Genomic DNA, 27,074 nt, shown 5'->3' on the forward strand with positions numbered 1-27,074 from the left:
TGGGGAGCCTGTGCCCCCTGTAGCCTCTGTTCAGGTTTGGACAGCCTGTGCCCCTCTGTAGCCTCTGTTCAGGTTTGGGGAGCCTGTGCCCCTCTGTAGCCTCTGTTCAGGTTTGGACAGCCTGTGCCCCTCTGTAGCCTCTGTTCAGGTTTGGGTAGCCTGTGCCCCTCTGTAGCCTCTGTTCAGGTTTGGGTAGCCTGTGCCCCATGTAGCCTCTGTTCAGGTTTGAGGAGCCTGTGCCCCTATGTAGCCTCTGTTCAGGTTTGAGGAGCCTGTGCCCCTCTGTAGCCTCTGTTCAGGTTTGAGGAGCCTGTGCCCCTCTGTAGCCTCTGTTCAGGTTTGGGGAGCCTGTGCCCCCTGTAGCCTCTGTTCAGGTTTTGGAGCCTGTGCCCTCTGTAGCCTCTGTTCAAGTTTGAGGAGCCTGTGCCCCCTGTAGCCTCTATTCAGGTTTGAGGAGCCTGTGCCCCTCTGTAGCCTCTGTTCAGGTTTGGGGAGCCTGTGCCCTCTGTAGCCTCTGTTCAGGTTTGAGGAGCCTGTGCCCCCTGTAGCCTCTGTTCAGGTTTGGGGAGCCTGTGCCCTCTGTAGCCTCTGTTCAGGTTTGGGGAGCCTTTGCCCCTCTGTAGCCTCTGTTCAGGTTTGGGGAGCCTGTGCCCCCTGTAGCCTCTGTTCAGGTTTGGGGGAGTCGTGTCTGTTCACGTTGGGGTGCCTGTAGAAGATAGGAAAAACTGCAACACAACACCAGAACTAATACCTTCACCAGGCTGGTAAAAGTTCCTTCTAAGTTTAACTTTAGAGCTTGTGCGATTTTGAGCACTTATTTGTGACTGGTTCTATTTAACCAAACCTGAATAAACAATGTAATATAAAGCAGGGCATGTACTTTGTAGCAGCTGTCAGCGCATGATACAGATTGGTAAATATGAGGATAGTTTGCATGTCTGAGGATCGCATCTGGTCATACAGGCTTTCAATCTGGAATCTGCTCTGCTTCAGAACACATAAACATAAGATAGCAGTAGCCCATTGATCATCTGTAGACCTACAAGTAACATAGACATGCAGCGTGCGCAGAAGACCTCACAGCGCTTTACATTCTAAACCAATGTCCTGATTTCCATGCAGGTCTTTGCAACCAGAAAGTTGTTATGAGACTCGCGGTAACAGCCTGCAAGTTGAGTTTCACATGTACGCTCCGGTGACTGTGAAGGTCCAAGCAAAGAACATCCCACAGAGACCGCAGATCAGCTTTGAGAAGTACATGGGAGATGTCCGTAAGTTCCTTTCATTGTCTTTCCATCCCATGATGAAAACATGCTGTAGTTGTCACTAACCTAGATGGTCAAGGAGATTGCTTGTAAATTTATTTTACTGTATATACGCACAGATAAGCGTTCTTGAGCATACACCAACCCTCCATGTGCTGAAGTGAAGTCAGTGCCCCCCCCCCCCCCCCCCCTTCCACCCACATATGCAGCGTTCCAACATGTGGAGACTGCGAGTTGGAGCATACTACAGAATGTATATCTACCTGTTCTTGATCTGGCCTGTGTCCTCTCGCGTCCGTGCAGGAACTGCCCGCTAGATTACTAGACTCACAGCCATGTGACCACAGTAAGCAGCTTCAGAAGCTGTACAGGAAGCAAACTGGAAAACTGACAAGCATCTGAACCTTCTATAAGATTCTCCAAACTCCAACACGTTACCTGCATCCTCCCCCCTGCACACAGGCCACACCCGGTATATCACCCATGGATAGGTAGCAGAGAGGTGAGGTTCCCAGCAGACATCACAGGCTCCTCCCTCTGCTGTTTACATGTTACCTCTTTGTGGTCAGCACTGCAGCTTAGCAGATACATATGAGCTGCAAATAGTTCATCTCTCCATGGAGGGAGAATGTGGGTGAGCTCATGTTACCTGTGCTCACAGGGATCAATAAGTAAAGGAGTAAGCACTACTTTTGGAGTGCCTACCCCCTTTACTTATAGAGACTCTGTAACAAAATTGTGAGCCTTATTTCTTCTATCCTATAAGTTCCTATGCCTGTTCTAATATGGTCTATCTTACTGCAGCATTTTCTAGTTGCACTGTCTCTGTAATAAATATTATCTCCTTTCCTCTGTCCTGTCTGTTGGGCTGAGGCTGGAATGTGTGGAATGTGCAGAATGTGCAACACTGCTTGTCATTGGCAGAAGCTTTACACACCCTCTCCAAGCTCTGCACGAGTCACACAGTAAGCTGTTTGTAAACACTGCCTAAAATTGTTAATTACAAGCCAGGATTGCAGCAGGGAGTGGCAGAAACAGCACAGAGGGGCCCAGGAGAACATAATGAAGAGAATGGTATGCTTTTTATTGTAAGAATTTTAGAGTACAGATTCTCTTTAATGATAGTACTGACTTATAGGAGGTCTATGGTCCAAGCACTGACACATTAGGCTACACCATAGGGAGTGCATTGCCATTACCTACACTTGTGATGTGCTCTCAGGGAGAGACTTGTTGGTACCTCCTGGGGGAGGAGTCTGGACAGCTTTCTATCCAGTAGAGTTGCACCTTAGTCTCAGCAGGAAGAGATGCTCTAGGATGGATGCAAATGTATTGCGGAAAGAAGCTGTACAGAATTGTAATACAGGAAACATTATGGATTGCTAATTAATGTCAATGTATTATCACATGCATTAAAACAGTAGAAGCTGAAATTGAGCGTTAAAAGGCTTTTAGGGGTTTCTGCTGGTTTATCTGCCTCTTGCATGTTTCCTGTAATGCGTGTTATCATTAGTGTCATCTTCCTGCGTGTAATTTCATTAGCAGGATGATGGATGGGCGGCACTGCAAGGTGCTGGTAGTTGATGGACGGTACTGTATGACTCTGTGAGAGTGATGTCAGTGCACACATTATGGACTCCCTGTATTTCCTCTATGCTAAGTGTTTGCATCTCTGCCCTGCAGCTTACGTCCCACACACACCGCAGATCCTCTCCTTGGTTGGCGATGATCAGTCTGACATCCTGTATGTGGAATGGACAGTGGATTCCTCCAGCGTTGTTTCCGATACGTCTGTGACGTGGGAGATCCATGTGTTACGGGGAGAAAACCTGCATCTTGTCAGAAACGTACGTTATGTTTATGGTGTGTGCTGCAAACCTCATTTGTATTCATGGTCATTAGAAGATATTTGCTAAGTATTTTGGTCCACACCAACTTCCCTGTTACTTGCGTCCTGCATAGTCTGCTCAGCAATCTTTCTCCTCTCCTGCGCCGTTTGTTCATTGTGATCCATGGAATTCTCCACGCTCCATTTTAAAAATGGTGATGACCCGTCATGGCTTCCAAGTCAGCGCTCTGTTAACTAGTAATATCACCGACTTGAGCCATAGGGAAACATGGATAATACTTTGCACATCAGTTGTCCTTTCAGCAGCTCATAAAGTGGAAAAGGGTCCTAAGGCCCCATTTACACTTAATCAGTTGCTCTCAGTTATAACTGAAAGTACAACTGATTTTCAAAGTAATGCCCATGTTTTCCAATGGCTCAGTTTGCACTACACGCGTTTTTAACTGAAAGATTTTTCATAATGCACTGTTATGGAGAAGAAAAAAACTGCATACCAACTGATTAAGTGTAAATGGGGCCTAAGGCTTCCAGTTTGCGGAGAAACAAGTACAACTAGACTTAATCGGAACTGGGAGGAATTGTTTGAAGAAAATGGTGAGCTTCAGAGAGGAACTGATGACGAGGTAAATATGTAATATTCATTTGGAGGTACTGTACATCATGTGTCTTAAAGTGAATGGGAACCGCATTTTAAAAAAATGAAGCAAATACTTACCTAAGGAGAGGGAAGGCTCTGGGTTGTATAGATTTTTCCGTCCCCTCTCTCGGTGCCCTCTATCCTGCGCTGCCCCCCCCCCCCCCCGTTTCAATCCCCCGCCGAAAGGGTATTTGGAAGTCTTCGAGAGCCGTGTCCTCCCGAGGACGTGCGGCTCCATACTGCACAGGCGTGAGCATGCAAGAGACCGTGCTTGCGCAGGCGCAGTACAGAGCCGTGCTTCTTCAGAAGAACTTGGGCTCCCTGAAGACTTCTGAAGCCTCCTTCGGCCGGGTAAAGCAATATTTGACTAATTTAGTTAATGCTGCTACCGAGCGAGCCAGCACCGGAACGACAGGACCAGGAGAGGAGCCGAAAGGCTCTATAGGACCCAGAGCCTTCCCTCTCCTTGGGTAAGTATCTGATCTCATTTTTTTTAAATGCGGTTCCCATTCACTTTAACAGAGTGTAACTATAACACCTACAACGTTGGAATGGAGAAGGGAGGACAGGGTGGCCTGCTCATCCTATGAAAGGGAAGAGACATGACCCAGTGCTGTAGTGGGTCAATGTTGTTCTGCTACGCTGGGATACTCTGAAGCGGTTGGTTTATTGGCCACACTTGCTCTGATCCCTTCATGACATCACCTTCTAATTATGACTATTCATTTGTTTTCTTGTATACCCTGCCCCTTGAAGGATGCTATTTGTAAGGAGATAATGTTTTAACATTCACATGTTGTGATGCTGTCGTCCGTTTATTTGTGCTTTAACTTTGTAGATTTGTGACAGGTGACAGGTCCTCTTTCTACCTAGCCAGGAATGAGCTGGGCAGTTAAAATGGTTTTTTTTTTTTTTTTTAAATTACCCTGTTTTGCATCATTCTTTGAAATCTAGCCTCTAGCGTGCATTTATGTGTTTTATATTACATTTGTCATAGATCTGCGTATTTTGCCCATATTTTACTGTTTAACTGAATATTTGCTATGGTGATGGTCTTTGCTGATGTCACATGACTGCCTGTTAGAGTAGCCAGGATAACTCAGAGGCATTCTGTTCTCTGCCTGTAGGAAACCTTCACAGTACACTGGGATCTCAGGCAGACCACATTCCGCTGGAATTGGAGCGCAGACTTTCCATTGACTTGCACGTCGCACTCTGTAAAGATCCGATGCTTCATCAATGACGACACCTACTATGGAGAGATCAGGCCCAGTGAATGGAGCGCCATCAGCACTATAGCAGGTAAACCTGTAAATGACAATAATAGAGAGGACATCCACTACATACACTGGATGCTTTTTAGGGATAATCACTTTATTTTATGTCATTTTTTCCTGGAAGTGATTTCATAGAGAAGCCCAACTGAATTGATCGGGCGAGTGATTTGTAATTTTGTGACTGGCTGTTTGTGATCATGTGATCATTTCTGTTGACTCCACCCAGCTACAGAGAATCTCCAAGTGATCGATTTGTATGTTTGTGACTGGCTGTTTGCGATCATGTGATCATTTCTGTTGACTCCACCCAGCTACAGAGAATCCCCAAGTGATCTATTTGTAAGTTTGTGACTGTCTGTTTGCAGTCATGTGATTATTTTTGCTGACTGCACTCAAGCACAGCAAGTTCCTGAGTTAACAATTTCTAAGTTTGTGACTGGCTGTTAGTGATCATGTGATAATTTCGGTAGACTGCCCTCAGGTGCTGCCAATTTCCAAGTGAGTGATTGTAAGTTTGAGATTGGCTGGTTGCGATCATGTGATCATTTCTGCTGACTGCACTCAAGTACAGCGAGTTCTTGAGCGAGCAAACTCTAAGTTTGTGACTGGCTGTTTGCGATAATTTCCGTAAGAATGATCTACATCATTCTTGATCATGAAACATTTTCCTCTTGTTGAAAATACCTTTTTTTTTCCTTCTTTGGCTATAACATTTTGGAAATTTATTTAACGTGTACCTGAAGGGAAAAAGTGCCCCTAGGGGTACTTTCCTTGGAAGGATGAGCCTCTGGATCCTAAGAGGCTTCCTCCTTCCTTCTCTGCAGAGGGGATCCAGCGCTGGCTTCCCTGAAAATCTGATTGTCGCTGCTCCTGCGCAGGCTTAGTAGCGGCTTTCCCTCGGTCTTCGTTGGAAGTAGCTGAATCCGATCGGGTCTGCTCTACTGCGCAAGCACTGCACTATGCATGTTACAGGGCCAGAGTTAGGACACCTATGTTTACATGGGTACTTCTGCGCAGTATAGGTGACTAAGCATAAGAATGCATTCTTCTGTGAACTAAAACCCTGGCTTTTAATTTAGCTGTAGGGATAACAGTTGTGCCTGGATGAGTAAATCTGTGAATGCATTTGTTTGAACATTTGCATGTGAGTGTGCGAAGGGTTAATTGATTTTTGCTGTTTCTAGCCACACCCCCTTCAGCACCTCCCTTTCCCTAATAATTTATTTAATGTCCTAACTAGAGGCGATGTGCCTGGATATATGTATGTTTATTCTACTGCGTAAGCAGCCTAAGCAGTAGAGCAGATGCGATTAGGCTTGGCTATTTCCACCAGAGTCAGAGCAGGAACCCACTAGTGCGTCTGCATGGTCAGGCAAACGCAGATATTATTGTCGCTTTGTGTTCGGAGTTCCAGCGCTGGATCTTTCTGTCGGAGGAAGATTATGATCCAGAGGCTTCCCCTTCCCGAGGCAAGTATCTATTTTTTTAAATTTTTCTAATTTACAGGTTGACTTTAATTATGTTTGTGTTCTGCTGGTGTAGATGGCTCTGAAGAAGACGCGGTGTATCCGACCGATAAGGTGGTCCCTGTTGGCGCCAATATGACGTTCTGTTGTAAGCTGAAGGGTAATAATAGCAGCAGCGTGGGGTCCATACAGTTTGGCATCACGGATTACCCGTTAGTGGATCTGGGGACCGGCAGTTACGGCATTCAGCTGTTTCACATGAACCTCTCTTCCGGGACCAGCGGCGATAACGTGGTCTGCTATTCCCCGGACATGGATGTCATCGCCGGAAGCGTTGTGTTTGTTGGAAGTGAGTCTGTTGTTTTTAAAGAGAAAGTGATTTTTTTTTTTTTAAAGTACATCTTTGCATAAATTTACTGTATTTGCATTTAGTCCTTTAGAAATGTGGTGCGGTGTATGGCCTTTCAAGACGGCAGCAGCATGAGGCATAGGGAGGCTGCCATATTTATTTCCTTTTAAACCATACCAGTTGCCTGGCTGTCCTACTGATCTCTCTGGCTGCAGTAGCGTCTGAATCACACACCTGGAGCAAGCATGCAGCTAATCCAGTGTGACTTCAGTCAGCGCACCTTATCTGCATGCTTGTTCAGGGTCTATGGCTAAATGTTGCCACAACACCTCTTTACATACACACAATTTTCTGAACAATTGTTTACGAACGAATCCAAAATTATTGTTTGGGACCACTAATGAACAAAAAGGATCAAATGTATTAATCTGATTGGATTGGTTAGGAGAATAATTTGTAAACGATCGTTCTGCAAGTTGTATCATTAGTGGCCACCTTAAATCTAACAAAAGCGGATGATTAGCAGGACACCAAGCAATTTGGATAATTTGAAACTTAATAAGTTGGCCTCCATGTCCCTCTCACTTCAAGTTCCCTTTTACTCCTGTTATAAGCGATGTTGTCTTAAGGAGCAGATGTTGCCCAATCCTTGTTAACGAAAACATGTACAACGGCAGCATTTATACTTGCCTGGGCCGTCCTCAAGACCCATGCACGCCATGGGCTACCACGCCATCCTACCTGGCTGCTGAAAGCTAAAACACTCCTGGCCGCGGGAGGTCAGTAGGGGTGTGACAGAGCATGACTGGCCAAATTACCGAACTTTACCTCAGGACAACGGAGCAGCTCAGAAAGGATGGTGAGAGAGCCCACGGTGTGCATGTGGCTGGAGGAAGCTCCAGGTAACTGTAAATGCTGCAGTTGTAAATGTCTCCGGTACATTTTAAAGTGCCCATTAACGATACAATTTTAGCAAATGATCAACCTTCCAGTCCAATGTTGATTTTTGACTTTATAGTCTCTTTAGCTAAGTGAGCTGTGTTTATGAATGGAAAGCAAGTGTACATCAGATTACAATGGTGATGCAGCAGAGTATGTGTGCTGATTTGCATCAAAACTAGTTAATTAAAGGAACAAGCGTACAACCTTCGAGCGAAAAGGGTGTGTCTGTGTTTGTATAGTCAATCTCAATTCCTAACGATTTCAAACCTTTCGCAAATTAAACTAAAGTTTACTTAATTGGTATTTAGTAAGGTTCTCTTTACATAGAAGATTGTATGGATTGTCTTGCCAGACAGTGCAGAAAATATCTACTTTACAAATAGGTCATAAAGTGACGGCATAACTGCAACCCCCCTCACATAAGAGGGGTGCAAGGCAATACCTCCACGGGGCAGCAACACAAGAACAGGTAGAAAAGCACACAGTATCAAGATACAATCCACTTTTCTTTATTGCTACATCCAAAGGACAAGTAATGGGTAAGATGGAGGCACACAATGTGTGTTCTATTTTAGTGTTTTAAAATTAGAGGTAATCGCTTACCTCTCCAGAAGATGTAGACACCAGTTCAACTGGAAAAATGTTTATTCAAAAAGCAATCTGACAACGCGTATCGCGGGTCATGACCCGCTTCCCCAGGTCAATACGAAATGCCTGGATAGCATAGGGGGCTACTAAAGAGGCGCCTACACTCTATCCTCTCAAGGCATTTTGTATTGACCTGAGGGAGTAGGCCATGACTCATGAAATGCGTTGTCAGATTGCTTTTTGAATGAACATTTTTCCAGTTGAACTAATGTCTTTATCTTGTGGAGAGGTAAGTGATTACCTCTTTTTTTTAAATTTCTATTAAAACACTAAAAAAAACAAAAAACATTAAAACACTAAAAACACCCTACCCTTTACCTGTCTTTTTGGATGTACCAATAAAGAAACATGGATTTTATCTTCATACTGTGTGATGTGGGCGTTTGTATCTGTTCCTACAAATAGGGTCCCGTTTTATTGCTGTTGAAGTTCACCAGTAGGGGGCAGTCGAAGAGATTCTGATAATTCTGGCTTCCACACTCATTGTATGCAGCTTGAAAAAGTACTAATCTAAATCATCAGGCAGATCATTGGATGGGCCGAGTTCCAAACTGTATGAAGTGTGAACAGGAATTAGGATCTCATTGGCCACCTCTATTCACCAGTAGGGATGATCAATGAGATGGAAATATTTCCGAGTTCATGCAGGATTATGTAAATATGCAAATTTATGCAGCTTGAAAAAGACCAGGTTTAAATTGATTGGTCCATTTTCAAGCTGCATGCAAATATGTTCATGCAGGATTACGTATCTATGTACGTAAATGTATCTCATTGGCCCCCTCTATTCACCAGTACTAGAGCTCATCCGTGTCTCTTTTTCGCAGCCCCTCCAGATGAGCCAGAGAGATTCAGCTGTGAGGCGCGGGACCTCTCCATTATCAACTGTACCTGGAGAAGCAACTCCACCGGACTCTATGGAGATGATCGTGGGACTAGATACACTATATATGAGAAGTAAATTCTTTTTATGTACAGTCTATTGTTTATTTTTTTATTTATTTTTTTTCCCCCAGCTTGAAGCTAAACCGATACACTTGTTGGTCCAGAATCAGAAAAGCTGCACACGTTTAAATTAGGGATGGTCTCTGACTTAAGGTATAACGGAAATGATTTGCATCAAAGGATATATACTTGCCTGGGGCTTCTTCCAGCCCCCTGTAGCCTGTTGGCTACATTGCTTCCCTCTCGGTTCCCTTTGGTGTTGGCGTTGTCAACCCCATAAAGTTTGACACCCGTGCTAACCTAGAAATAATAAAACACTTATACTAGTTCTACTTGCATAACTGATGTATTACACTGTCCACGTTATTATTCCTGTGAATGTTACAAAGGAAAAGCAGAGAATCCTATTCTAGACAGTTTCCATCTTAGTTGCCATTAAATGAAGCTAATCCTGACATAATTTCCTCCCTCACTCCTTTTTTTTCTTTCCTCATCTTGTTAATTGTGTATTCGTTACCTGCCCTCCTCCCAGAGTCTTCAGACACTAGGAAGCGCACTGTCTTATTTCATTAGCAGGATGGGGAAATAAAGGGAAGAGGAGGAATATATTATAGATAAAAAGACCTCCCAGCATGCAACTGTTTTGCCAGTCGATGGCAATTAAAGGGCCAGAGCTCCTAAGGTATGTGATAACTCCAAACCATAACAGCAGAAAAAGTTTGGAATGCAGGATTAGCACTTTATCACTTAATACGCACAGACCAGTTGCTGTTGAAATCTAATTTTTATGGTGACAATCCCACTTTAAGGCTGACCTGGCCACATGACCAGGGGACGGGACATGACCAGTGGACCGCACATGTGCAGTGGCCCACAACCCAGCTTTGCGGGCCTCACACCGGAGCAAGAGAGGGGACCAGATGGACTACAGGGGGCTGGAGGAAGCCCTGGGTAAAGTAAAAATCCTTTGGTGCCATTCGGCTCAGGATTATTTTACATTTATAAATTATATGATGTATGATGACAGAGCATATAAAACGAACAGCATTGTACTGTGTTATCCGTCAGTGAAGCAGGAAGTTTTGAACCAAGAGGATATAGTTTATTGGCTAACGTAAAAGAAAACAGTAAGCATTCGGCTAATAGGCCTTCTTCAGACTCTATTTCCAAGCTATAGGAATAGTCTGAAGAAGGTGAACCGTATTCGCTGAAAGCTTAGTCTTTCTCCAGAGTATATGTAACCTAGACTAGTGTATGCCAGCTGTCCGAATTTAGACCCTCACTAATGTGAATTTATATTTGATTATGTGCAGTCTATCTTTTTTTAATTTTTTTTTTCTTCAGAAAGGAATATAGTAATCTAAAATGTTTTTCGTATGTTGTATTTTTACTTCAGGTCCATGTAAAAAATAAAAAAATACTATTTTTTAAGAGCTTTAAAGTATAACTGTGGGGCATAAAATCAAAAATCAATTCTTTATTTTTATTAGGTAAACAAGTAATAACAATGCTAATCAGGCAATCCAAAAGCTAAAATCGCTATTACTTTTCTTGTTGATAAATTATCATTCCCCAATTTACCTGACTCTTTTTGTTAGACAAAAAGGAAGTTGCAGGGCATGCTGGGTTGTCCTTATTTGATCCTTTAGATCCCCACATACTTAACTAATGCAGCCTGATTGGCAGAAACCTCTTTCCCTCCTGTTTTTCCCTCCCACACCTCTGTACCTCTCTGATTGGCCAATATTTATCATGCTAAGACAATGCACTTTCTGTTGTGGAAGGTGGGCAATGCATACACAATCAGGCAGAGGAGAGTAAGGGAGGAAATGACATCAGTATTGGCTTCAAAATAGCCACATTTAAAATGGGAAATGCTAAGGATTTTCTCTTTTTTTACTGTAAAATCAAAATGTGGACAGTGCAATACATATGTTATGTAAGTAGAGCAAGTATTTATTTATCTACTTATATATGTGTTGTTGTTTTTTTTTGTTTTTTTTTTGTCTTTTTCTGAGATAGTATGGCTGACAGCTCATCTTAAATATAATCTGTGACTGCCTCACTACATGCCCCTGAAAATTCTCACTTTCTTAATGATCACGTCACATTCTGTTCCAGGTTCTCAGGAATTAACCTGACTTGTTCTGGTCACAATGAGGATCTTGATGAACATAACTGCAGCTATGACGCCAAAAAGGAGCAAGATCTGTACGAGTTCCTGCTTGTTGGGACAAATCCTCTGGGATCGGCAAACACTTCCCTGCTCTTCAACATCAGAGAAAAGAGTAAGTGGAATGAGGAAGTCAGGAAATGAAAATCCGTTGAGCCTGGTACATACATCCAACTTTTATTGGTCAACCACACAATGCTTACCTACACAATCTGCTCATACTATTCAAAATCTGTTGGTCCTTATGGTAAAATTGGCCTATCAAAAGTGAAATTGTGTAACAGGCTGTATTCACAGGGAATCGGCCTGCGATGTATTGGCAGCCAATAGATCTCTCTGCAATCCGATTCAATCAGAGAGTGATTTGTCTCTTGGTCGAATCTGCCCATCTTCGCTAGATGTATGGCCACCTTTACATTCATATAAGTGCAGGTTGAGCAGCTGCAGCCCAGGAGTGTGAATGATCAGACATTTCGTTTGGGGAGTCATTTTGAAATTTAGTTTTGATTTTATATTTCAAGATTTTATTATACTTAATGTATTGAGGTCTTGCAGCTTCTTACTGCCTACTTCCTGTGAACTGAAGTCTTCCTCTTGTAAACGCATGGTTACTAATGTAATGCCAGAATGCAGGGAAATAAAAATTGGTATCTATTTGTGCATTAACGCGTTCTTTCTCAATACTGTAATGAGACAACAGCGTGCCTTAGGTTAGACAAAATAATGGAAACCCCTTGAAAATCAACAAAATATATTTTAATATGGTGTAGGTCCACCTTTTGCGGCAATTACAGCCTCAATTCTCCGAGTTATTGATTCATACAAATTGTGAATTGTTTCCAAAGGAATCTTAGCCCATTCTTTCGGTAAAACACGCTCCAGTTCTTCTAGACATGATGGCGGAGGAAATCGACTTCTTAATTGAATCTCTAATAATGACCATAAATGCTCAATAATGTTGAGGTCTGGGGATTGTGCTGGCCAGATGAGATGCTCAACTTCATTAGAATGTTCCTTGTGCCATTCTTTAACAATTCTCGCTGTACAGATTGGGGCATTATCATCTTGAAAGGTGGCATTTCCCTCCGGAAACAGTTCTTGAACCATAGGATGAACTTGGTCGGCCAAAATTCCTAAATAGTCTCGACTGTTAATTCTTCCATGAAGGGAAATCATTGGCCTGGAGGATTTCCAAGAAATAGCACCCTAGATCATCACAGAACCCCCGCCATGTTTTATGGTTGGGAGAAGGCAGTCTGGATAAAATGCTTCTTTCGGCTGTCTCCAAACGTACACTCGGCCGGAGGTCAGAAATAAGGTAAACGATGATTCGTCAGAGAAAATCACATTTTTCCACTGCTTAAGGGACCAATTCTGGTGGTTTCTACACCATTCTAAACGCTTTGAAACATTTGTTTTTGAGAGCAGAGGTTTTCTAATTGCAGTTCTTCCGTGGAATCCAGATTTGTGCAGCTCCTGACGAACAGTTTTTGTGGAAACTGGACTCTGTAGGTGTTCATTCAGCTCTGCAGTGATTTTAGGAGCCGTGGTCTTGCAAGCTTTTCTAACAATTCGATTTAGAGTCCGACGGTCTCTCTCAGACAACTTTGACTTTTGGCCAACACTGTGCTTTGCTGAGGACGTTTTTCCTTCTCTTTCAAAGGCAGTCATTAATTTTTGAGGTAGTACCTCTTGAAATGCCAAGCATTTGGGCTGTTTGTTACAGTAGTGCCTGCCATACGAGCAACAACAATTTGGCCTCTTTGAAAGTCTGAAAGATCTGCCATTTTTATAAATTATAACCAACTTTGGTTTAAATGTCTGTAAAAAAAATTATTTTAATTAAACATATCAAATAACAAAAATAATAAACAAAAAAAATGTAATATATGTCAAGTTTTGATTGCTTAAAACATGCTCAAAGATTATGATGCCAAAATGTTAGGTGTTTCCATTATTTTGTCCAACCACTGTATAGGCATGGGAAGTTAGTTAAGCACCTGACAAAACCTAGAAAAACTGTTGAAAAGGTTAACTGGTCACCTTGGAAGAAGGTCCACAGTACTGAAAACAAATTTAACTTAGAGGAACTCCAGTGAAAATAACGTAATGAACAAAAGTGCTTAATTTTTACAATAATTATGTATAAATGATTTAGTCAGTGTTTGCCCATTGTAAAATCTTTCCTTTCCCTGATTTACATTCTGACATTAATGGTGACATTTTTACTGCTGGCAGGTGATGTCAGTGGATGTACCTGCTGCTTGCTTTTTTTTGGCAGTTGGAAACAGCTGTTGTTTCCCACAATGCAACAAGGCTCGCACAGTGTGATGTCAGAACCATGGTCCTGACATCACACTGTGGGAGGGGTTTCAACACAATATCAGCCATACAGAGCCCCCTGATGATCAGTTTGAGAAAAGGAAAATATTTCTCATGGGAAAGGGGGTATCAGCTACTGATTGGGATGAATGTCAATCCTTGGTCACGGTTTCTCTTTAAGGTACCCCTGAATTGGAGGAAACAAATTTGAATGAAGCCCATGGTGGACTAGGTTACTTCATCCATAGACCCCTGCTGCTGCCTGTTGTCTTTGGTGTCCCTCCCGTTCCTTGTCTCTGGTCCTCTAAGAATTTTACTGGGTCCCTCTGTTGAATACTTTTCTGGAAGTTCCCCTCAAGCTGTGCCAAGTGATTCAGAACTGTGCATGCACAGCAAAAGTAAACACACGTCCATGAGGAACTTCCTGGAGGCTCGGGAGAGAAGAAAACTCAAGGAATGAGGGGGACCCAGAAGACCATGGGCAGCATCTGGAGACGAAGTAGAAGGCAGTCTAGAGCACTATGGGCTTCAATCAGTATTTTTTCTCATTTCTGGGATATTTGAATAACCAATTTAAAAATCCAGATAATTTGTAGATGGCTCTGCGTGTCAGGTTGCTGCTGCTTGCTTGGATTACATTATTCTTCTCACACTTAAAGGACACATCTGGCAATCGGAAAAATAAGTTTCACTCACCTGGGGCTTCGTCCAGCCCCTAGAAGTCTGTTAGGTCCCACCATGCAGTTCTCCTCTGAGCCAGGCCTCCACCCGCCTCTCCGTACGATCGTGACCTGTGACAGGGTCGATGATCTTCAGCGCAGGGGCACCTCTTGTGATCGCGCTCCTGTCTCTGAGAGCGCTCTGTACTTGCGCAGTTCAATTCTCTTTTAACTGCACAAGCGCAGAGCGCTCCCATTGACAAGAGGCTCACAGGAGCAGAAGATCTCGAACCAGCTGTGGGTCACGATCTTACGAAGAGGAAAGCGGAGGCCTGGCCCAGGGGGAATTTGCACCATGGGACCTAACAGATTTTTAGGGGCTGGAAGAACCCCAGGTTAGTGACACTTTATTTTTCAGATTGCCAGATGTTTCCTTTAACTTCCTGAGAAGATTGCAGCTTGATGCAATACAGTCTGTAGGCAGTGTCTGGGCCCCTGACCAGGTGCCATAGTGATTTAACATTAGCTAGTCAAGGAGCTTCGACACAGGCAGAAACAAGCTCTGCCACGCAGTGGCTGTATAGATTTGGGATACATCATGGGGCTTTATGTGTCTTTCTTACTGAAGTGTAGCTCAGCAGATGGTATTGCTCATCCTCTGTATGTTGTGTCTCTTCAGTTCATCCCCTGCGTGTGGAGGAAGTCAGTCTCCGTGGCCTTAGTCCAACCAGCGTGTTCATTTCCTGGTTCCTACCCGGAACATTTCAGTCTGTGAATCTCTTGTGTGAAGCAGAAATCCATAATATCCATGGAGACATGGAAAGGGTAATAATGTTTCTTTTAACTTACTTTTTTGTTTGTGTGTAATTTACTTAGATTACCACTATCATGAAAAATTGTAAAATGTTAAATTCATGTAAATAAAATGTACATTTCTTACAGAGTAAAATGCACTATGAATAACAATTTTCCTGTTTCTTTCATTTACTGTAGGTAGTAAAATGCAGATCTGGCAGATTTTGGACTAGTCCATCTCCGCATGGGGGATTCTCTGTATTTCCTTATTCTTTACAAAATCGCTCCCTGGAAAGGATTTATATGAAGATGCCAGCCAGCTTCCCTACTCGTGCACACTATTTTGGCAGTTGGACTGAGCAACTGCCAATTCAGTACTTTTGTAAATAAAGAAAATTCTGAGAATCACCCATGGGAGATGGACTAGTCCAAAACCTGACAGATCTGTTAGATTTTAACTACCTACTGTAAGTAAGAGCGACATAGAAAAACAGTAACCGAGATCAAAATATACAGTATTAATAAGCATACAGCAATAACGAAGTATCTGGACATTAGTGCAACAAAATAAACATGTTTGGAACATAGACTTCAAGGCATTTGTGAATACAAGTTGTTTTTCCTCATATTACAACCACATAGTAAAAACAGTACTAGTGCAACTGGTATATTCTGGGCAATGGCTACACAATACATATAAGTATAGTTTTGAGGGACAATATGTGTAAACCCCTCTCACCACTTCGTGGAGTAGTCTCTCAGAGTTGAGCTCAACCAATCAATAGTCTACCCACGGTCTCCACACCTTTTCGAAATGATGCATTGTATCTGCAACTCTAGCGTTTATACGCTCAGACAAGTTTCTTGTCAATTCTGTCTAAAACTGCTTTAAAGCTAATGGTCTGCTGATTCCATTGCAAAGCAATATAAACTTTAGCAGAGGACACAATATGCTGGATCAGTTTATGGGTGGGTGGCATGTTTCATAGTATCAGGCCTGTATCCAAGCAGAAACATATGGGGATCCTTGCTAAAGGGACCCTATGCTATATTAGATATGAGAGAATCAACTCAAGTTCATTTTGGAGAGTTTCGGGGCCCGTTTTCACTATAGCATTGCGGAATCGCCGGCGAATCACCGCATGCGCGATTTCGCATGCGATTTCGCATAGGTTAGGGTGATGCGATTTTAACCATGTCACTGCCTGTGTGAATTAACATGGGTACCTATGCGAAATTGCATGAGAATTCGCGGCAAAAAACGCATGGGGAAAACGCATGCGATTTCCCTATTAAATACATTGTGTGCGATTCGCCTTCCACACGCAGGCGAATTCTGAGGGCTGTGCCATGCAGAAAAATCCTGCACAGAAAAACACACAGCAAAACTGACAAGTGGAAACAGGCCTATCCACTTGTATAGGCTGTGCGAATCAGCATGCGGATTCGCGATAGTGGAAACGGTAGATAATTTTGGCTTCCAGGAGAGGTAGCCACTTGAAAAACTGAAGACTGCTTGCTGATGCAGACTGGAACAGTGCTTCCCTCTGGTGGGGAGGACCAGCTGCTGCACAGGAAGAATTCCATAAATGAGCATTGGGTCACTGCAGCCTATGGGCTGTCATACTCGCATAAATATGTAAACGGTACATTCTATTTATTTAGCTAAAGGAACTTATTTGTGCAAGTAACTTTGATAATGTATGTGTATTAAGCAGTGACTTTTCCCTTGTATTTCTTTTATAGCGTAATATGACTGTCAATGGAGCGAACGGTGCATACTACACATATACTTTATACAACCTACATCCATTCACTGACTATAATTTCCGTGTTCGATGCTCTTCACATGATCATTTCTGGAAGTGGAGTCACTGGAGCAAAGAGAGGTCTCACAAGACTGCAGTAGCAGGTAAAGAAGACCATACATAAATATATGGATGTGCCAAGTCGGCATCTATCAATAAGACCTCCATGTGTTTGTCTGCATGTATCAATAAAGTTCTTGAAAGTACTGATTAGTTAGCTCTCTCTGGAGTCAGCTGCAGGAGAAGAAAAACAAATTTTCTAACGTTTTATTAATTCTACCTGTCTGTATAACTGGAGGAATGTTACACGGAAATAAGCTGAACTAGAGGACACTGATTTTCATGGAGTGAAGGGGGAGTAGGTTAGGATTTAGACCAAAGTTGCTGCATTGTTCTCAATAGTCACTGTAATGCTTACTGCCTCAAATGTCCATATAAAACAAAACCCTGTGGTTTTACTCTATAAATTGAGGGCAAACAGACTCTAGAAATGCTGTGCTCCAAGTACAGGCAATATCCACTGGTCCTGTGCCCCGGGGATAGGCAAAATCCACAGGTGCTGCTGTGCCCCAAGGATAGGCAAAATCTGCAGCTACTGTACCCCAAGGACAGGCAAAATCCACGAGTGCTGTGCCCCGAGGACAGGCAAAATCCACGAGTGCTGTGCCCCGAGGACAGGCACAAGCCACAGGTGCTGTGCCCCAAGGTCAGGCACAAGCCACAGGTGCTGCTGTGCCCCAAGGACAGGCAAAATCCATGAGTGCTGTGCCCCAAGCACAGACAAAATCCATGAGTGCTGTGCCCCAAGCACAGGCAAAATCCACCAGTGCTGTGCCCTGAGGACAGGCAAAATCCACCAGTGCTGTGCCCTGAGGACAGGCAAAATCCACAGGTGCTGTGCTCCAAGAACAGGCAAAATCCACCGGTGCCATGCCCCGAGGACCGGCAAAATCCACAGGTGCTGTGCCCCGAGGACAGGCAAAATCCACAGGTGCTGTGCCCCAAGCACAGGCAAAATCCACCGGTGCCATGCCCCGAGGACAGGCAAAATCCACAGGTGCTGTGCCCCGAGGACAGGCAAAATCCACAGCTGCTGTGCCCCGAGGACAGGCAAAATCCACAGCTGCTGTGCCCCGAGGACAGGCAAAATCCACAGCTGCTGTGCCCCGAGGACAGGCAAAATCCACAGGTGCTGTGCCCCGAGGACAGGCAAAATCCACAGGTGCTGTGCCCCGAGGACAGGCAAAATCCACAGGTGCTGTGCCCCGAGGACAGGCAAAATCCACCGGTGCCGTGCCCCGAGGACAGGCAAAATCCACCGGTGCCGTGCCCCGAGGACAGGCAAAATCCACAGGTGCTGTGCCCCGAGGACAGGCAAAATCCACAGGTGCTGTGCCCCGAGGACAGGCAAAATCCACAGGTGCTGTGCCCCGAGGACAGGCAAAATCCACAGGTGCTGTGCCCCGAGGACAGGCAAAATCCACAGCTGCTGTGCCCCGAGGACAGGCAAAATCCACAGCTGCTGTGCCCCGAGGACAGGCAAAATCCACAGCTGCTGTGCCCCGAGGACAGGCAAAATCCACGGGTGCTGTGCCCCAAGGACAGGCAAAATCCACAGGTGCCGTGCCCCGAGGACAGGCAAAATCCACCGGTGCCGTGCCCCGAGGACAGGCAAAATCCACCGGTGCCGTGCCCCGAGGACAGGCAAAATCCACAGGTGCCGTGCCCCGAGGACAGGCAAAATCCACAGGTGCTGTGCCCCGAGGACAGGCAAAATCCACAGGTGCTGTGCCCCGAGGACAGGCAAAATCCACAGCTGCTGTGCCCCGAGGACAGGCAAAATCCACAGGTGCTGTGCCCCGAGGACAGGCAAAATCCACAGCTGCTGTGCCCCGAGGACAGGCAAAATCCACGGGTGCTGTGCCCCGAGGACAGGCAAAATCCACAGGTGCTGTGCCCCGAGGACAGGCAAAATCCACAGGTGCTGTGCCCCGAGGACAGGCAAAATCCACAGGTGCTGTGCCCCGAGGACAGGCAAAATCCACAGGTGCTGTGCCCCGAGGACAGGCAAAATCCACAGGTGCTGTGCCCCGAGGACAGGCAAAATCCACGGGTGCTGTGCCCCGAGGACAGGCAAAATCCACGGGTGCTGTGCCCCAAGGACAGGCAAAATCTACAGCTGCTGTGCCCTGAGGACAGGCAAAATCCACAGGTGCTGTGCCCCGAGGACAGGCAAAATCCACAGGTGCTGTGCCCCGAGGACAGGCAAAATCCACAGGTGCTGTGCCCCGAGGACAGGCAAAATCCACAGGTGCTGTGCCCCGAGGACAGGCAAAATCCACAGGTGCTGTGCCCCGAGGACAGGCAAAATCCACAGGTGCTGTGCCCCGAGGACAGGCAAAATCCACAGGTGCTGTGCCCCGAGGACAGGCAAAATCCACAGGTGCTGTGCCCCGAGGACAGGCAAAATCCACAGCTGCTGTGCCCCGAGGACAGGCAAAATCCACAACTGCTGTGCCCCGAGGACAGGCAAAATCCACGGGTGCTGTGCCCCAAGGACAGGCAAAATCTACAGCTGCTGTGCCCCGAGGACAGGCAAAATCCACAGGTGCTGTGCCCCGAGGACAGGCAAAATCCACAGGTGCTGTGCCCCGAGGACAGGCAAAATCCACAGGTGCTGTGCCCCGAGGACAGGCAAAATCCACAGGTGCTGTGCCCCGAGGACAGGCAAAATCCACAGGTGCTGTGCCCCGAGGACAGGCAAAATCCACAGGTGCTGTGCCCCGAGGACAGGCAAAATCCACAGCTGCTGTGCCCCGAGGACAGGCAAAATCCACGGGTGCTGTGCCCCGAGGACAGGCAAAATCCACAGGTGCTGTGCCCCGAGGACAGGCAAAATCCACAGCTGCTGTGCCCCGAGGACAGGCAAAATCCACAGCTGCTGTGCCCCGAGGACAGGCAAAATCCACCAGTGCTGTGCCCTGAGGACAGGCAAAATCCACCAGTGCTGTGCCCTGAGGACAGGCAAAATCCACAGGTGCTGTGCTCCAAGAACAGGCAAAATCCACCGGTGCCATGCCCCGAGGACCGGCAAAATCCACAGGTGCTGTGCCCCGAGGACAGGCAAAATCCACAGGTGCTGTGCCCCAAGCACAGGCAAAATCCACCGGTGCCGTGCCCCGAGGACAGGCAAAATCCACAGGTGCTGTGCCCCGAGGACAGGCAAAATCCACAGCTGCTGTGCCCCGAGGACAGGCAAAATCCACAGCTGCTGTGCCCCGAGGACAGGCAAAATCCACAGCTGCTGTGCCCCGAGGACAGGCAAAATCCACAGGTGCTGTGCCCCGAGGACAGGCAAAATCCACAGGTGCTGTGCCCCGAGGACAGGCAAAATCCACAGGTGCTGTGCCCCGAGGACAGGCAAAATCCACCGGTGCCGTGCCCCGAGGACAGGCAAAATCCACAGGTGCTGTGCCCCGAGGACAGGCAAAATCCACAGGTGCTGTGCCCCGAGGACAGGCAAAATCCACAGGTGCTGTGCCCCGAGGACAGGCAAAATCCACAGGTGCTGTGCCCCGAGGACAGGCAAAATCCACAGGTGCTGTGCCCCGAGGACAGGCAAAATCCACAGCTGCTGTGCCCCGAGGACAGGCAAAATCCACAGCTGCTGTGCCCCGAGGACAGGCAAAATCCACGGGTGCTGTGCCCCAAGGACAGGCAAAATCCACAGGTGCTGTGCCCCGAGGACAGGCAAAATCCACAGGTGCTGTGCCCCGAGGACAGGCAAAATCCACCGGTGCCGTGCCCCGAGGACAGGCAAAATCCACCGGTGCCGTGCCCCGAGGACAGGCAAAATCCACAGGTGCCGTGCCCCGAGGACAGGCAAAATCCACAGGTGCTGTGCCCCGAGGACAGGCAAAATCCACAGGTGCTGTGCCCCGAGGACAGGCAAAATCCACAGCTGCTGTGCCCCGAGGACAGGCAAAATCCACAGGTGCTGTGCCCCGAGGACAGGCAAAATCCACAGCTGCTGTGCCCCGAGGACAGGCAAAATCCACGGGTGCTGTGCCCCGAGGACAGGCAAAATCCACAGGTGCTGTGCCCCGAGGACAGGCAAAATCCACAGGTGCTGTGCCCCGAGGACAGGCAAAATCCACAGGTGCTGTGCCCCGAGGACAGGCAAAATCCACAGGTGCTGTGCCCCGAGGACAGGCAAAATCCACAGGTGCTGTGCCCCGAGGACAGGCAAAATCCACAGCTGCTGTGCCCCGAGGACAGGCAAAATCCACGGGTGCTGTGCCCCAAGGACAGGCAAAATCTACAGCTGCTGTGCCCTGAGGACAGGCAAAATCCACAGGTGCTGTGCCCCGAGGACAGGCAAAATCCACAGGTGCTGTGCCCCGAGGACAGGCAAAATCCACAGGTGCTGTGCCCCGAGGACAGGCAAAATCCACAGGTGCTGTGCCCCGAGGACAGGCAAAATCCACAGGTGCTGTGCCCCGAGGACAGGCAAAATCCACAGGTGCTGTGCCCCGAGGACAGGCAAAATCCACAGGTGCTGTGCCCCGAGGACAGGCAAAATCCACAGGTGCTGTGCCCCGAGGACAGGCAAAATCCACAGCTGCTGTGCCCCGAGGACAGGCAAAATCCACAACTGCTGTGCCCCGAGGACAGGCAAAATCCACGGGTGCTGTGCCCCAAGGACAGGCAAAATCTACAGCTGCTGTGCCCCGAGGACAGGCAAAATCCACAGGTGCTGTGCCCCGAGGACAGGCAAAATCCACAGGTGCTGTGCCCCGAGGACAGGCAAAATCCACAGGTGCTGTGCCCCGAGGACAGGCAAAATCCACAGGTGCTGTGCCCCGAGGACAGGCAAAATCCACAGGTGCTGTGCCCCGAGGACAGGCAAAATCCACAGGTGCTGTGCCCCGAGGACAGGCAAAATCCACAGCTGCTGTGCCCCGAGGACAGGCAAAATCCACGGGTGCTGTGCCCCAAGGACAGGCAAAATCTACAGCTGCTGTGCCCTGAGGACAGGCAAAATCCACAGGTGCTGTGCCCCGAGGACAGGCAAAATCCACAGCTGCTGTGCCCCGAGGACAGGCAAAATCCACAGCTGCTGTGCCCCGAGGACAGGCAAAATCCACAGGTGCTGTGCCCCGAGGACAGGCAAAATCCACAGGTGCTGTGCCCCGAGGACAGGCAAAATCCACAGGTGCTGTGCCCCGAGGACAGGCAAAATCCACAGCTGCTGTGCCCCGAGGACAGGCAAAATCCACGGGTGCTGTGCCCCAAGGACAGGCAAAATCCACCGATGCTGTGCCCTGAGGACAGGCAAAATCCACAGAAGCTATGCTGCTCTCATTCCTGAGATCCAGTCAGTGTGGCCTGGGGCCATGTGACCCCAATGATTTTTGTTTTTGTGTTTTGTTTCCTTGAGAATATGTTTTACAGAACTAAAAAAAGATGAGTATTTTTGTTTTCATTCATTGAAATTTTTGATTGGACTTGGGCAAAATCATACCAAATATACCATCACCGTGGTCTCTCTATTACCTGCAGTCCAATGTAGCTCCTCTCTCACTCAGTCTGAAGGCGTGTACACACACCCTATAGCTGCCTACTGTCGGCATCAGGACTCAATCCAGCGGGCATGGTAAGGAGGGACCATGACTGTCACTTAAAGGATACCACAACTGAAATGTGACATAATGAGATAGACATGTGTATGTACAGTGCCTAGCACACAGATAACTATGCTGTGTTCCTTTTTTTCTTTCTCTGCCTGAAAGAGTTAAATATCAGGTATGTAAGTGGCTGACTCAGTCTTGACTCAGACAGGAAGTGACTACAGTGTGACCCTCACTGATAAGAAATTCCAACTATAAAACACTTTCCTAGCAGAAAATGGCTTCTGAGAGCAAGAAAGAGGTAAAAAAGGGGAATTTCTTATCAGTGAGGGTCACACTGTAGTCACTTCCTGTCTGAGTCAGGACTGAGTCAGCCACTTACATACCTGATATTTAACTCTTTCAGGCAGAGAAAGAAAAAAAGGAACACAGCATAGTTATCTGTGTGCTAGGCACTGTACATACACATGTCTATCTCATTATGTCACATTTCAGTTGTGGTATCCTTTAAAGAAAAAAGTCCACCTCAGCTGGGTTTCGTCTAACGTACTTACAATGCTTTAGTGTTATGCCTGTTATTACATGTGACAGTTATTACATGTGACAGTTACACAAGCAGATTTGTTTACTTATTGCAGCTGGATAGAACAATACATTTAATGATTGTGGACAAAGTTAAACAAAGTCACGGATGCTGAAATCCTTCCTCCATGGCCAAATGTTTAAACAGTTCTGGTTAGTTTAGCTGTAAATTGATCTGCCTAAGCAACGGCATAGCAATAGGGGATGCAGAGGTGGCGACCCCACCGGGGTGCCTGGACCATAACTTTTCATTGGTGCTATGCTGGTTATGATCACTTCTATATGTGCATTGAATAGTAGTAATCCTTAACTACCTGTTTCCTTACTCTGATTACACCTCTCTCATCCTTGGTAGGCTTCGGGACTTCATATCAGTAGAGTGCTTGGGGCCCCGAGCTCCTCTGCTACACCACTGTGCCCAAGCATCATGTAAGGTCTGGTTCAGACAGACGGCTGGCGGCGGCTCATTTGGCAGATTCTAAATACATTTCTTCTGCCGCACAGACAAGCATTTGGCTTTGGTTCCCATCAGGGCATCACCCTATGGGGCATAGGGGGTACTGAACCACTGAACATGATCGCCGCTGGACTCTACATGCAGCGTATTAGGAATTTCAATAGACTGCAATGTTCTCAGAATCGGCGAAACACAACACTATACGCATTGGAATCGATGCTGCCATCAGTCTCTGTGCGGGGCGCGTTCAATCCCAGCGGTAATCGATTTGCACACTAACAGGATAAAAAGTAGTGCGGTACCACAACTAAATGTGCATTATGCCAAAGTTCAATATTCAAAAGACGGGGACTTTTTTTGAACCAGAATTCTCTTGTTTATTCTTCATACGTTATTTCTTCAAATTGCGGACAATACATGTAGATACAAAACATCAGACTTTCACTTCACGTCAAAGAATGCCTGACACGTGTTTCACGGCCAAAAGCCGCTTCCTCAGAGGCACACCGTACACAAAGCATCCATGGGCCTACGACCAAGTCAAATCTGCAATCTGAAGTTCAAAGTAGCCCTGCACTCAGTGATGATCCCATAGTTGTATGGGCTGCAAGCGACTCGCACAGCCGTCATCAGTCGCATGTGTGAACCAGCCCTAATTCTGCTTGAACAGTACATACTCTGCAACTCTTTGCCTCAACCTTATTATTTATGGCATGTTGAACTGTTATGCTTGCGTTTTTCTTTTTTGCAGCTCCTTCAAAGAAGCTGGATATCTGGGCAGAGCCGGCGCCGAACGCAAAACATTCCATCATAGTTTATTGGAAGGTATTTCTTTACAGTTTCTTGTTTTGTTTGGATTGTGTCCCTTTTATGGTGCCCATACTTGGTACATTTTTTTTTTTTTCATCCAATCTTACCATTTCTATGCAGTATTATTGTAAATTAAAAAAGGAAAGGAGAGAGCGCCGGCACTGCTGTCAATCCTCTTTTATTTATTTATTGTATTTATAAAGCACCCACATATTACGCAGCGCTGGACATTAGTTTGTTACAGACAATATTTAGGGGTGACATACAGCAAAATGACAATACATGAATACAAGAAAACCAGATCACACAGCACAGTATGAGTACAAGGTAATGCTTAGTCAGTCACTGGAGGGGAGCATGGAGATTAGGCCAGTTAGGTTCACTCAGATGCGTACCATGGGTGCACAGTAATGAAGGTGCATGATTAGGTAGGACACAAAAGGAGGAGGACCCTGCCCAAAGGCTTACAATCTAGAGGGAGAGGTAAGGACACGAATGGTAGGGGACCAGAGTTCAGCTGTAGGTTTAGGGCACTTGTGAGGGGTAGTAGGCCAGAGTGAAAAGGTGAGTTTTGAGGGCTTCTACAGAAGCGCCGGAGCGTGAAACAGCTGTAAAGCTGGCCACTAATGGTCCAATTTCTAGCGAAAAATCGTTCGAGCGATCAGAAATTCTGATCAGATTGGTTGTAAATAATCTCCATTGGTGGACACAATCGATTATGAACGAGTGAAAAAAATGTCGCCCGAATGAATTTTCGTCGAACGAAAATTTGGATTTTCTTGGTGGTCGTGATAGATAGGAAGCAATGATTGGTTAGTTGATGGTGTAGTGAACGATTTTTCGTCCGATCAGAATTTCTGATCGCTCGAACGATTTTTCGCTAGAAATTGGACCGTTAGTGGCCAGCTTAAGGCTCTACACCCCACGCACCCACCGCATCCACAGTCACCAATGGTATGTGCCATGATTTTTTACATGCTATCATGCCTTGTTTTATGTCTGGATTTATGAATAAAAGAGGATTGACAGCAGTGCCGGCGTTCTCTCCTTTTTCAATATAGACACTGCTTTTGCCTGAGCACGCTGAGGACCCCTTGCTTGCATACCTAGCCTGTGACTGTGCTGCCCTCCTCTCTCTCCCCCTCCAACTGCTGTGTTGTATGTGTTGCAGTGCCGGCATCCCTGCTTCTTATGCTTCATGACTTATTGTAAATTAAGTGAATATACTGAGAGGATAATTTAGGCAGTTCCCTTATATTCCATAGAAATGGTAAGATTGGATGAAAAAAAATGGTGCCCATACATGGTACAATTACTGTCAGGGGCGAGCCTGGGGTGCCTGGCACCTGGGTGCAAGATTTTCTCTGGCGCCTATGGGAGTGGTTAAATTAACCGCGCCCAACCACATAATCACACCCATGTCTTGCCTAATCACACCCACACCTTCCACCTCTTTCCGCATGCATGTGATACCCCATTCCTACCCCTCTTCCATGGGCTTGCTCCTGGCTGGCTTTGGCTTCCTGCGAGTCTGCTAGTCTCTGGATTGACTCAGGCTGAGAGGCTCTGCGAGTGCGACGCAGTCACACACTGCATATTTATGGCTGCCTGCGGCCACCCTACTCTCGCTGTCGTAGGCTCCTCCCCCCGCCAAGCCCAAGCGTGAGGTGGGCTGCCTGTATCTTTCCCGTTGCGCCGCGCAGCCTGCCAGTGTTGCCAACCTTTCACGTTATTTTTTTACTGACAAATACCTAAAAATTTACTGACAAAAGATTATTTTTACTGACAAAATTTCCCCACTAAATGCACATAAGAGACAGCTTTTCCCCATGTAAATGCACATAAGAGACCGCTTTTCACCAGCAAATGCACATAACAAGAGACCGCTTTTCACCAGCAAATGCACATAACAAGAGACCGCTTTTCACCAGCAAATGCACATAACAAGAAACCGCTTTTCACCAGCAAATGCACATAACAAGAGACCGCTTTTCACCAGCAAATGCACATAACAAGAGACCGCTTTTCACCAGCAAATGCACATAACAAGAGACCGCTTTTCACCAGCAAATGTACATAACAAGAGACCGCTTTTCACCAGCAAATGTACATAACAAGAGACCGCTTTTCACCAGCAAATGCACATAACAAGAGACCGCTTTTCACCAGCAAATGCACATAATAAGACAGCTTTTCACCAGCAAATGCACATAAGAGAGATTTTCACCAGTAAATGCACATAATGACAAACAGACAGTGTCCCCAGAATATATAGCCAGGGATATATGTCCCCAGGATAGGTAGCCAGGGGGTATATGCGCCCAGGATAGGTAGCCAGGCGGTATATGCGCCCAGGATAGGTAGCCAGGGGGTATGCGCGCCCAGGATAGGTAGCCAGGGGGTATGCGCGCCCAGGATAGGTAGCCAGGGGGTATGCGCGCCCAGGATAGGTAGCCAGGG

The 27,074-nt window shown here is 46.4% G+C and overlaps 1 protein-coding gene across 1 annotated transcript in view; it reads left to right on the forward strand.

Moving 5' to 3' along the window:
• The window catches only part of LIFR (LIF receptor subunit alpha), a 123,120-nt gene that overhangs the window by 56,442 nt on the left and 39,604 nt on the right, over nt 1-27,074 (forward strand). Inside the window, exons 4-12 of the mRNA XM_068271809.1 lie at nt 1,123-1,271; nt 2,949-3,112; nt 4,879-5,053; nt 6,571-6,843; nt 9,261-9,390; nt 11,500-11,666; nt 15,212-15,357; nt 17,074-17,239; nt 24,556-24,629. Coding sequence (XP_068127910.1) covers nt 1,123-1,271; nt 2,949-3,112; nt 4,879-5,053; nt 6,571-6,843; nt 9,261-9,390; nt 11,500-11,666; nt 15,212-15,357; nt 17,074-17,239; nt 24,556-24,629 — 1,444 coding nt within the window. The remainder of the gene's footprint in view (nt 1-1,122; nt 1,272-2,948; nt 3,113-4,878; nt 5,054-6,570; nt 6,844-9,260; nt 9,391-11,499; nt 11,667-15,211; nt 15,358-17,073; nt 17,240-24,555; nt 24,630-27,074) is intronic.

The sequence above is a fragment of the Hyperolius riggenbachi genome, chromosome 1 (genome assembly GCF_040937935.1).
Source record: "Hyperolius riggenbachi isolate aHypRig1 chromosome 1, aHypRig1.pri, whole genome shotgun sequence".
NCBI classification, from domain to species: Eukaryota; Metazoa; Chordata; class Amphibia; order Anura; family Hyperoliidae; genus Hyperolius; species Hyperolius riggenbachi.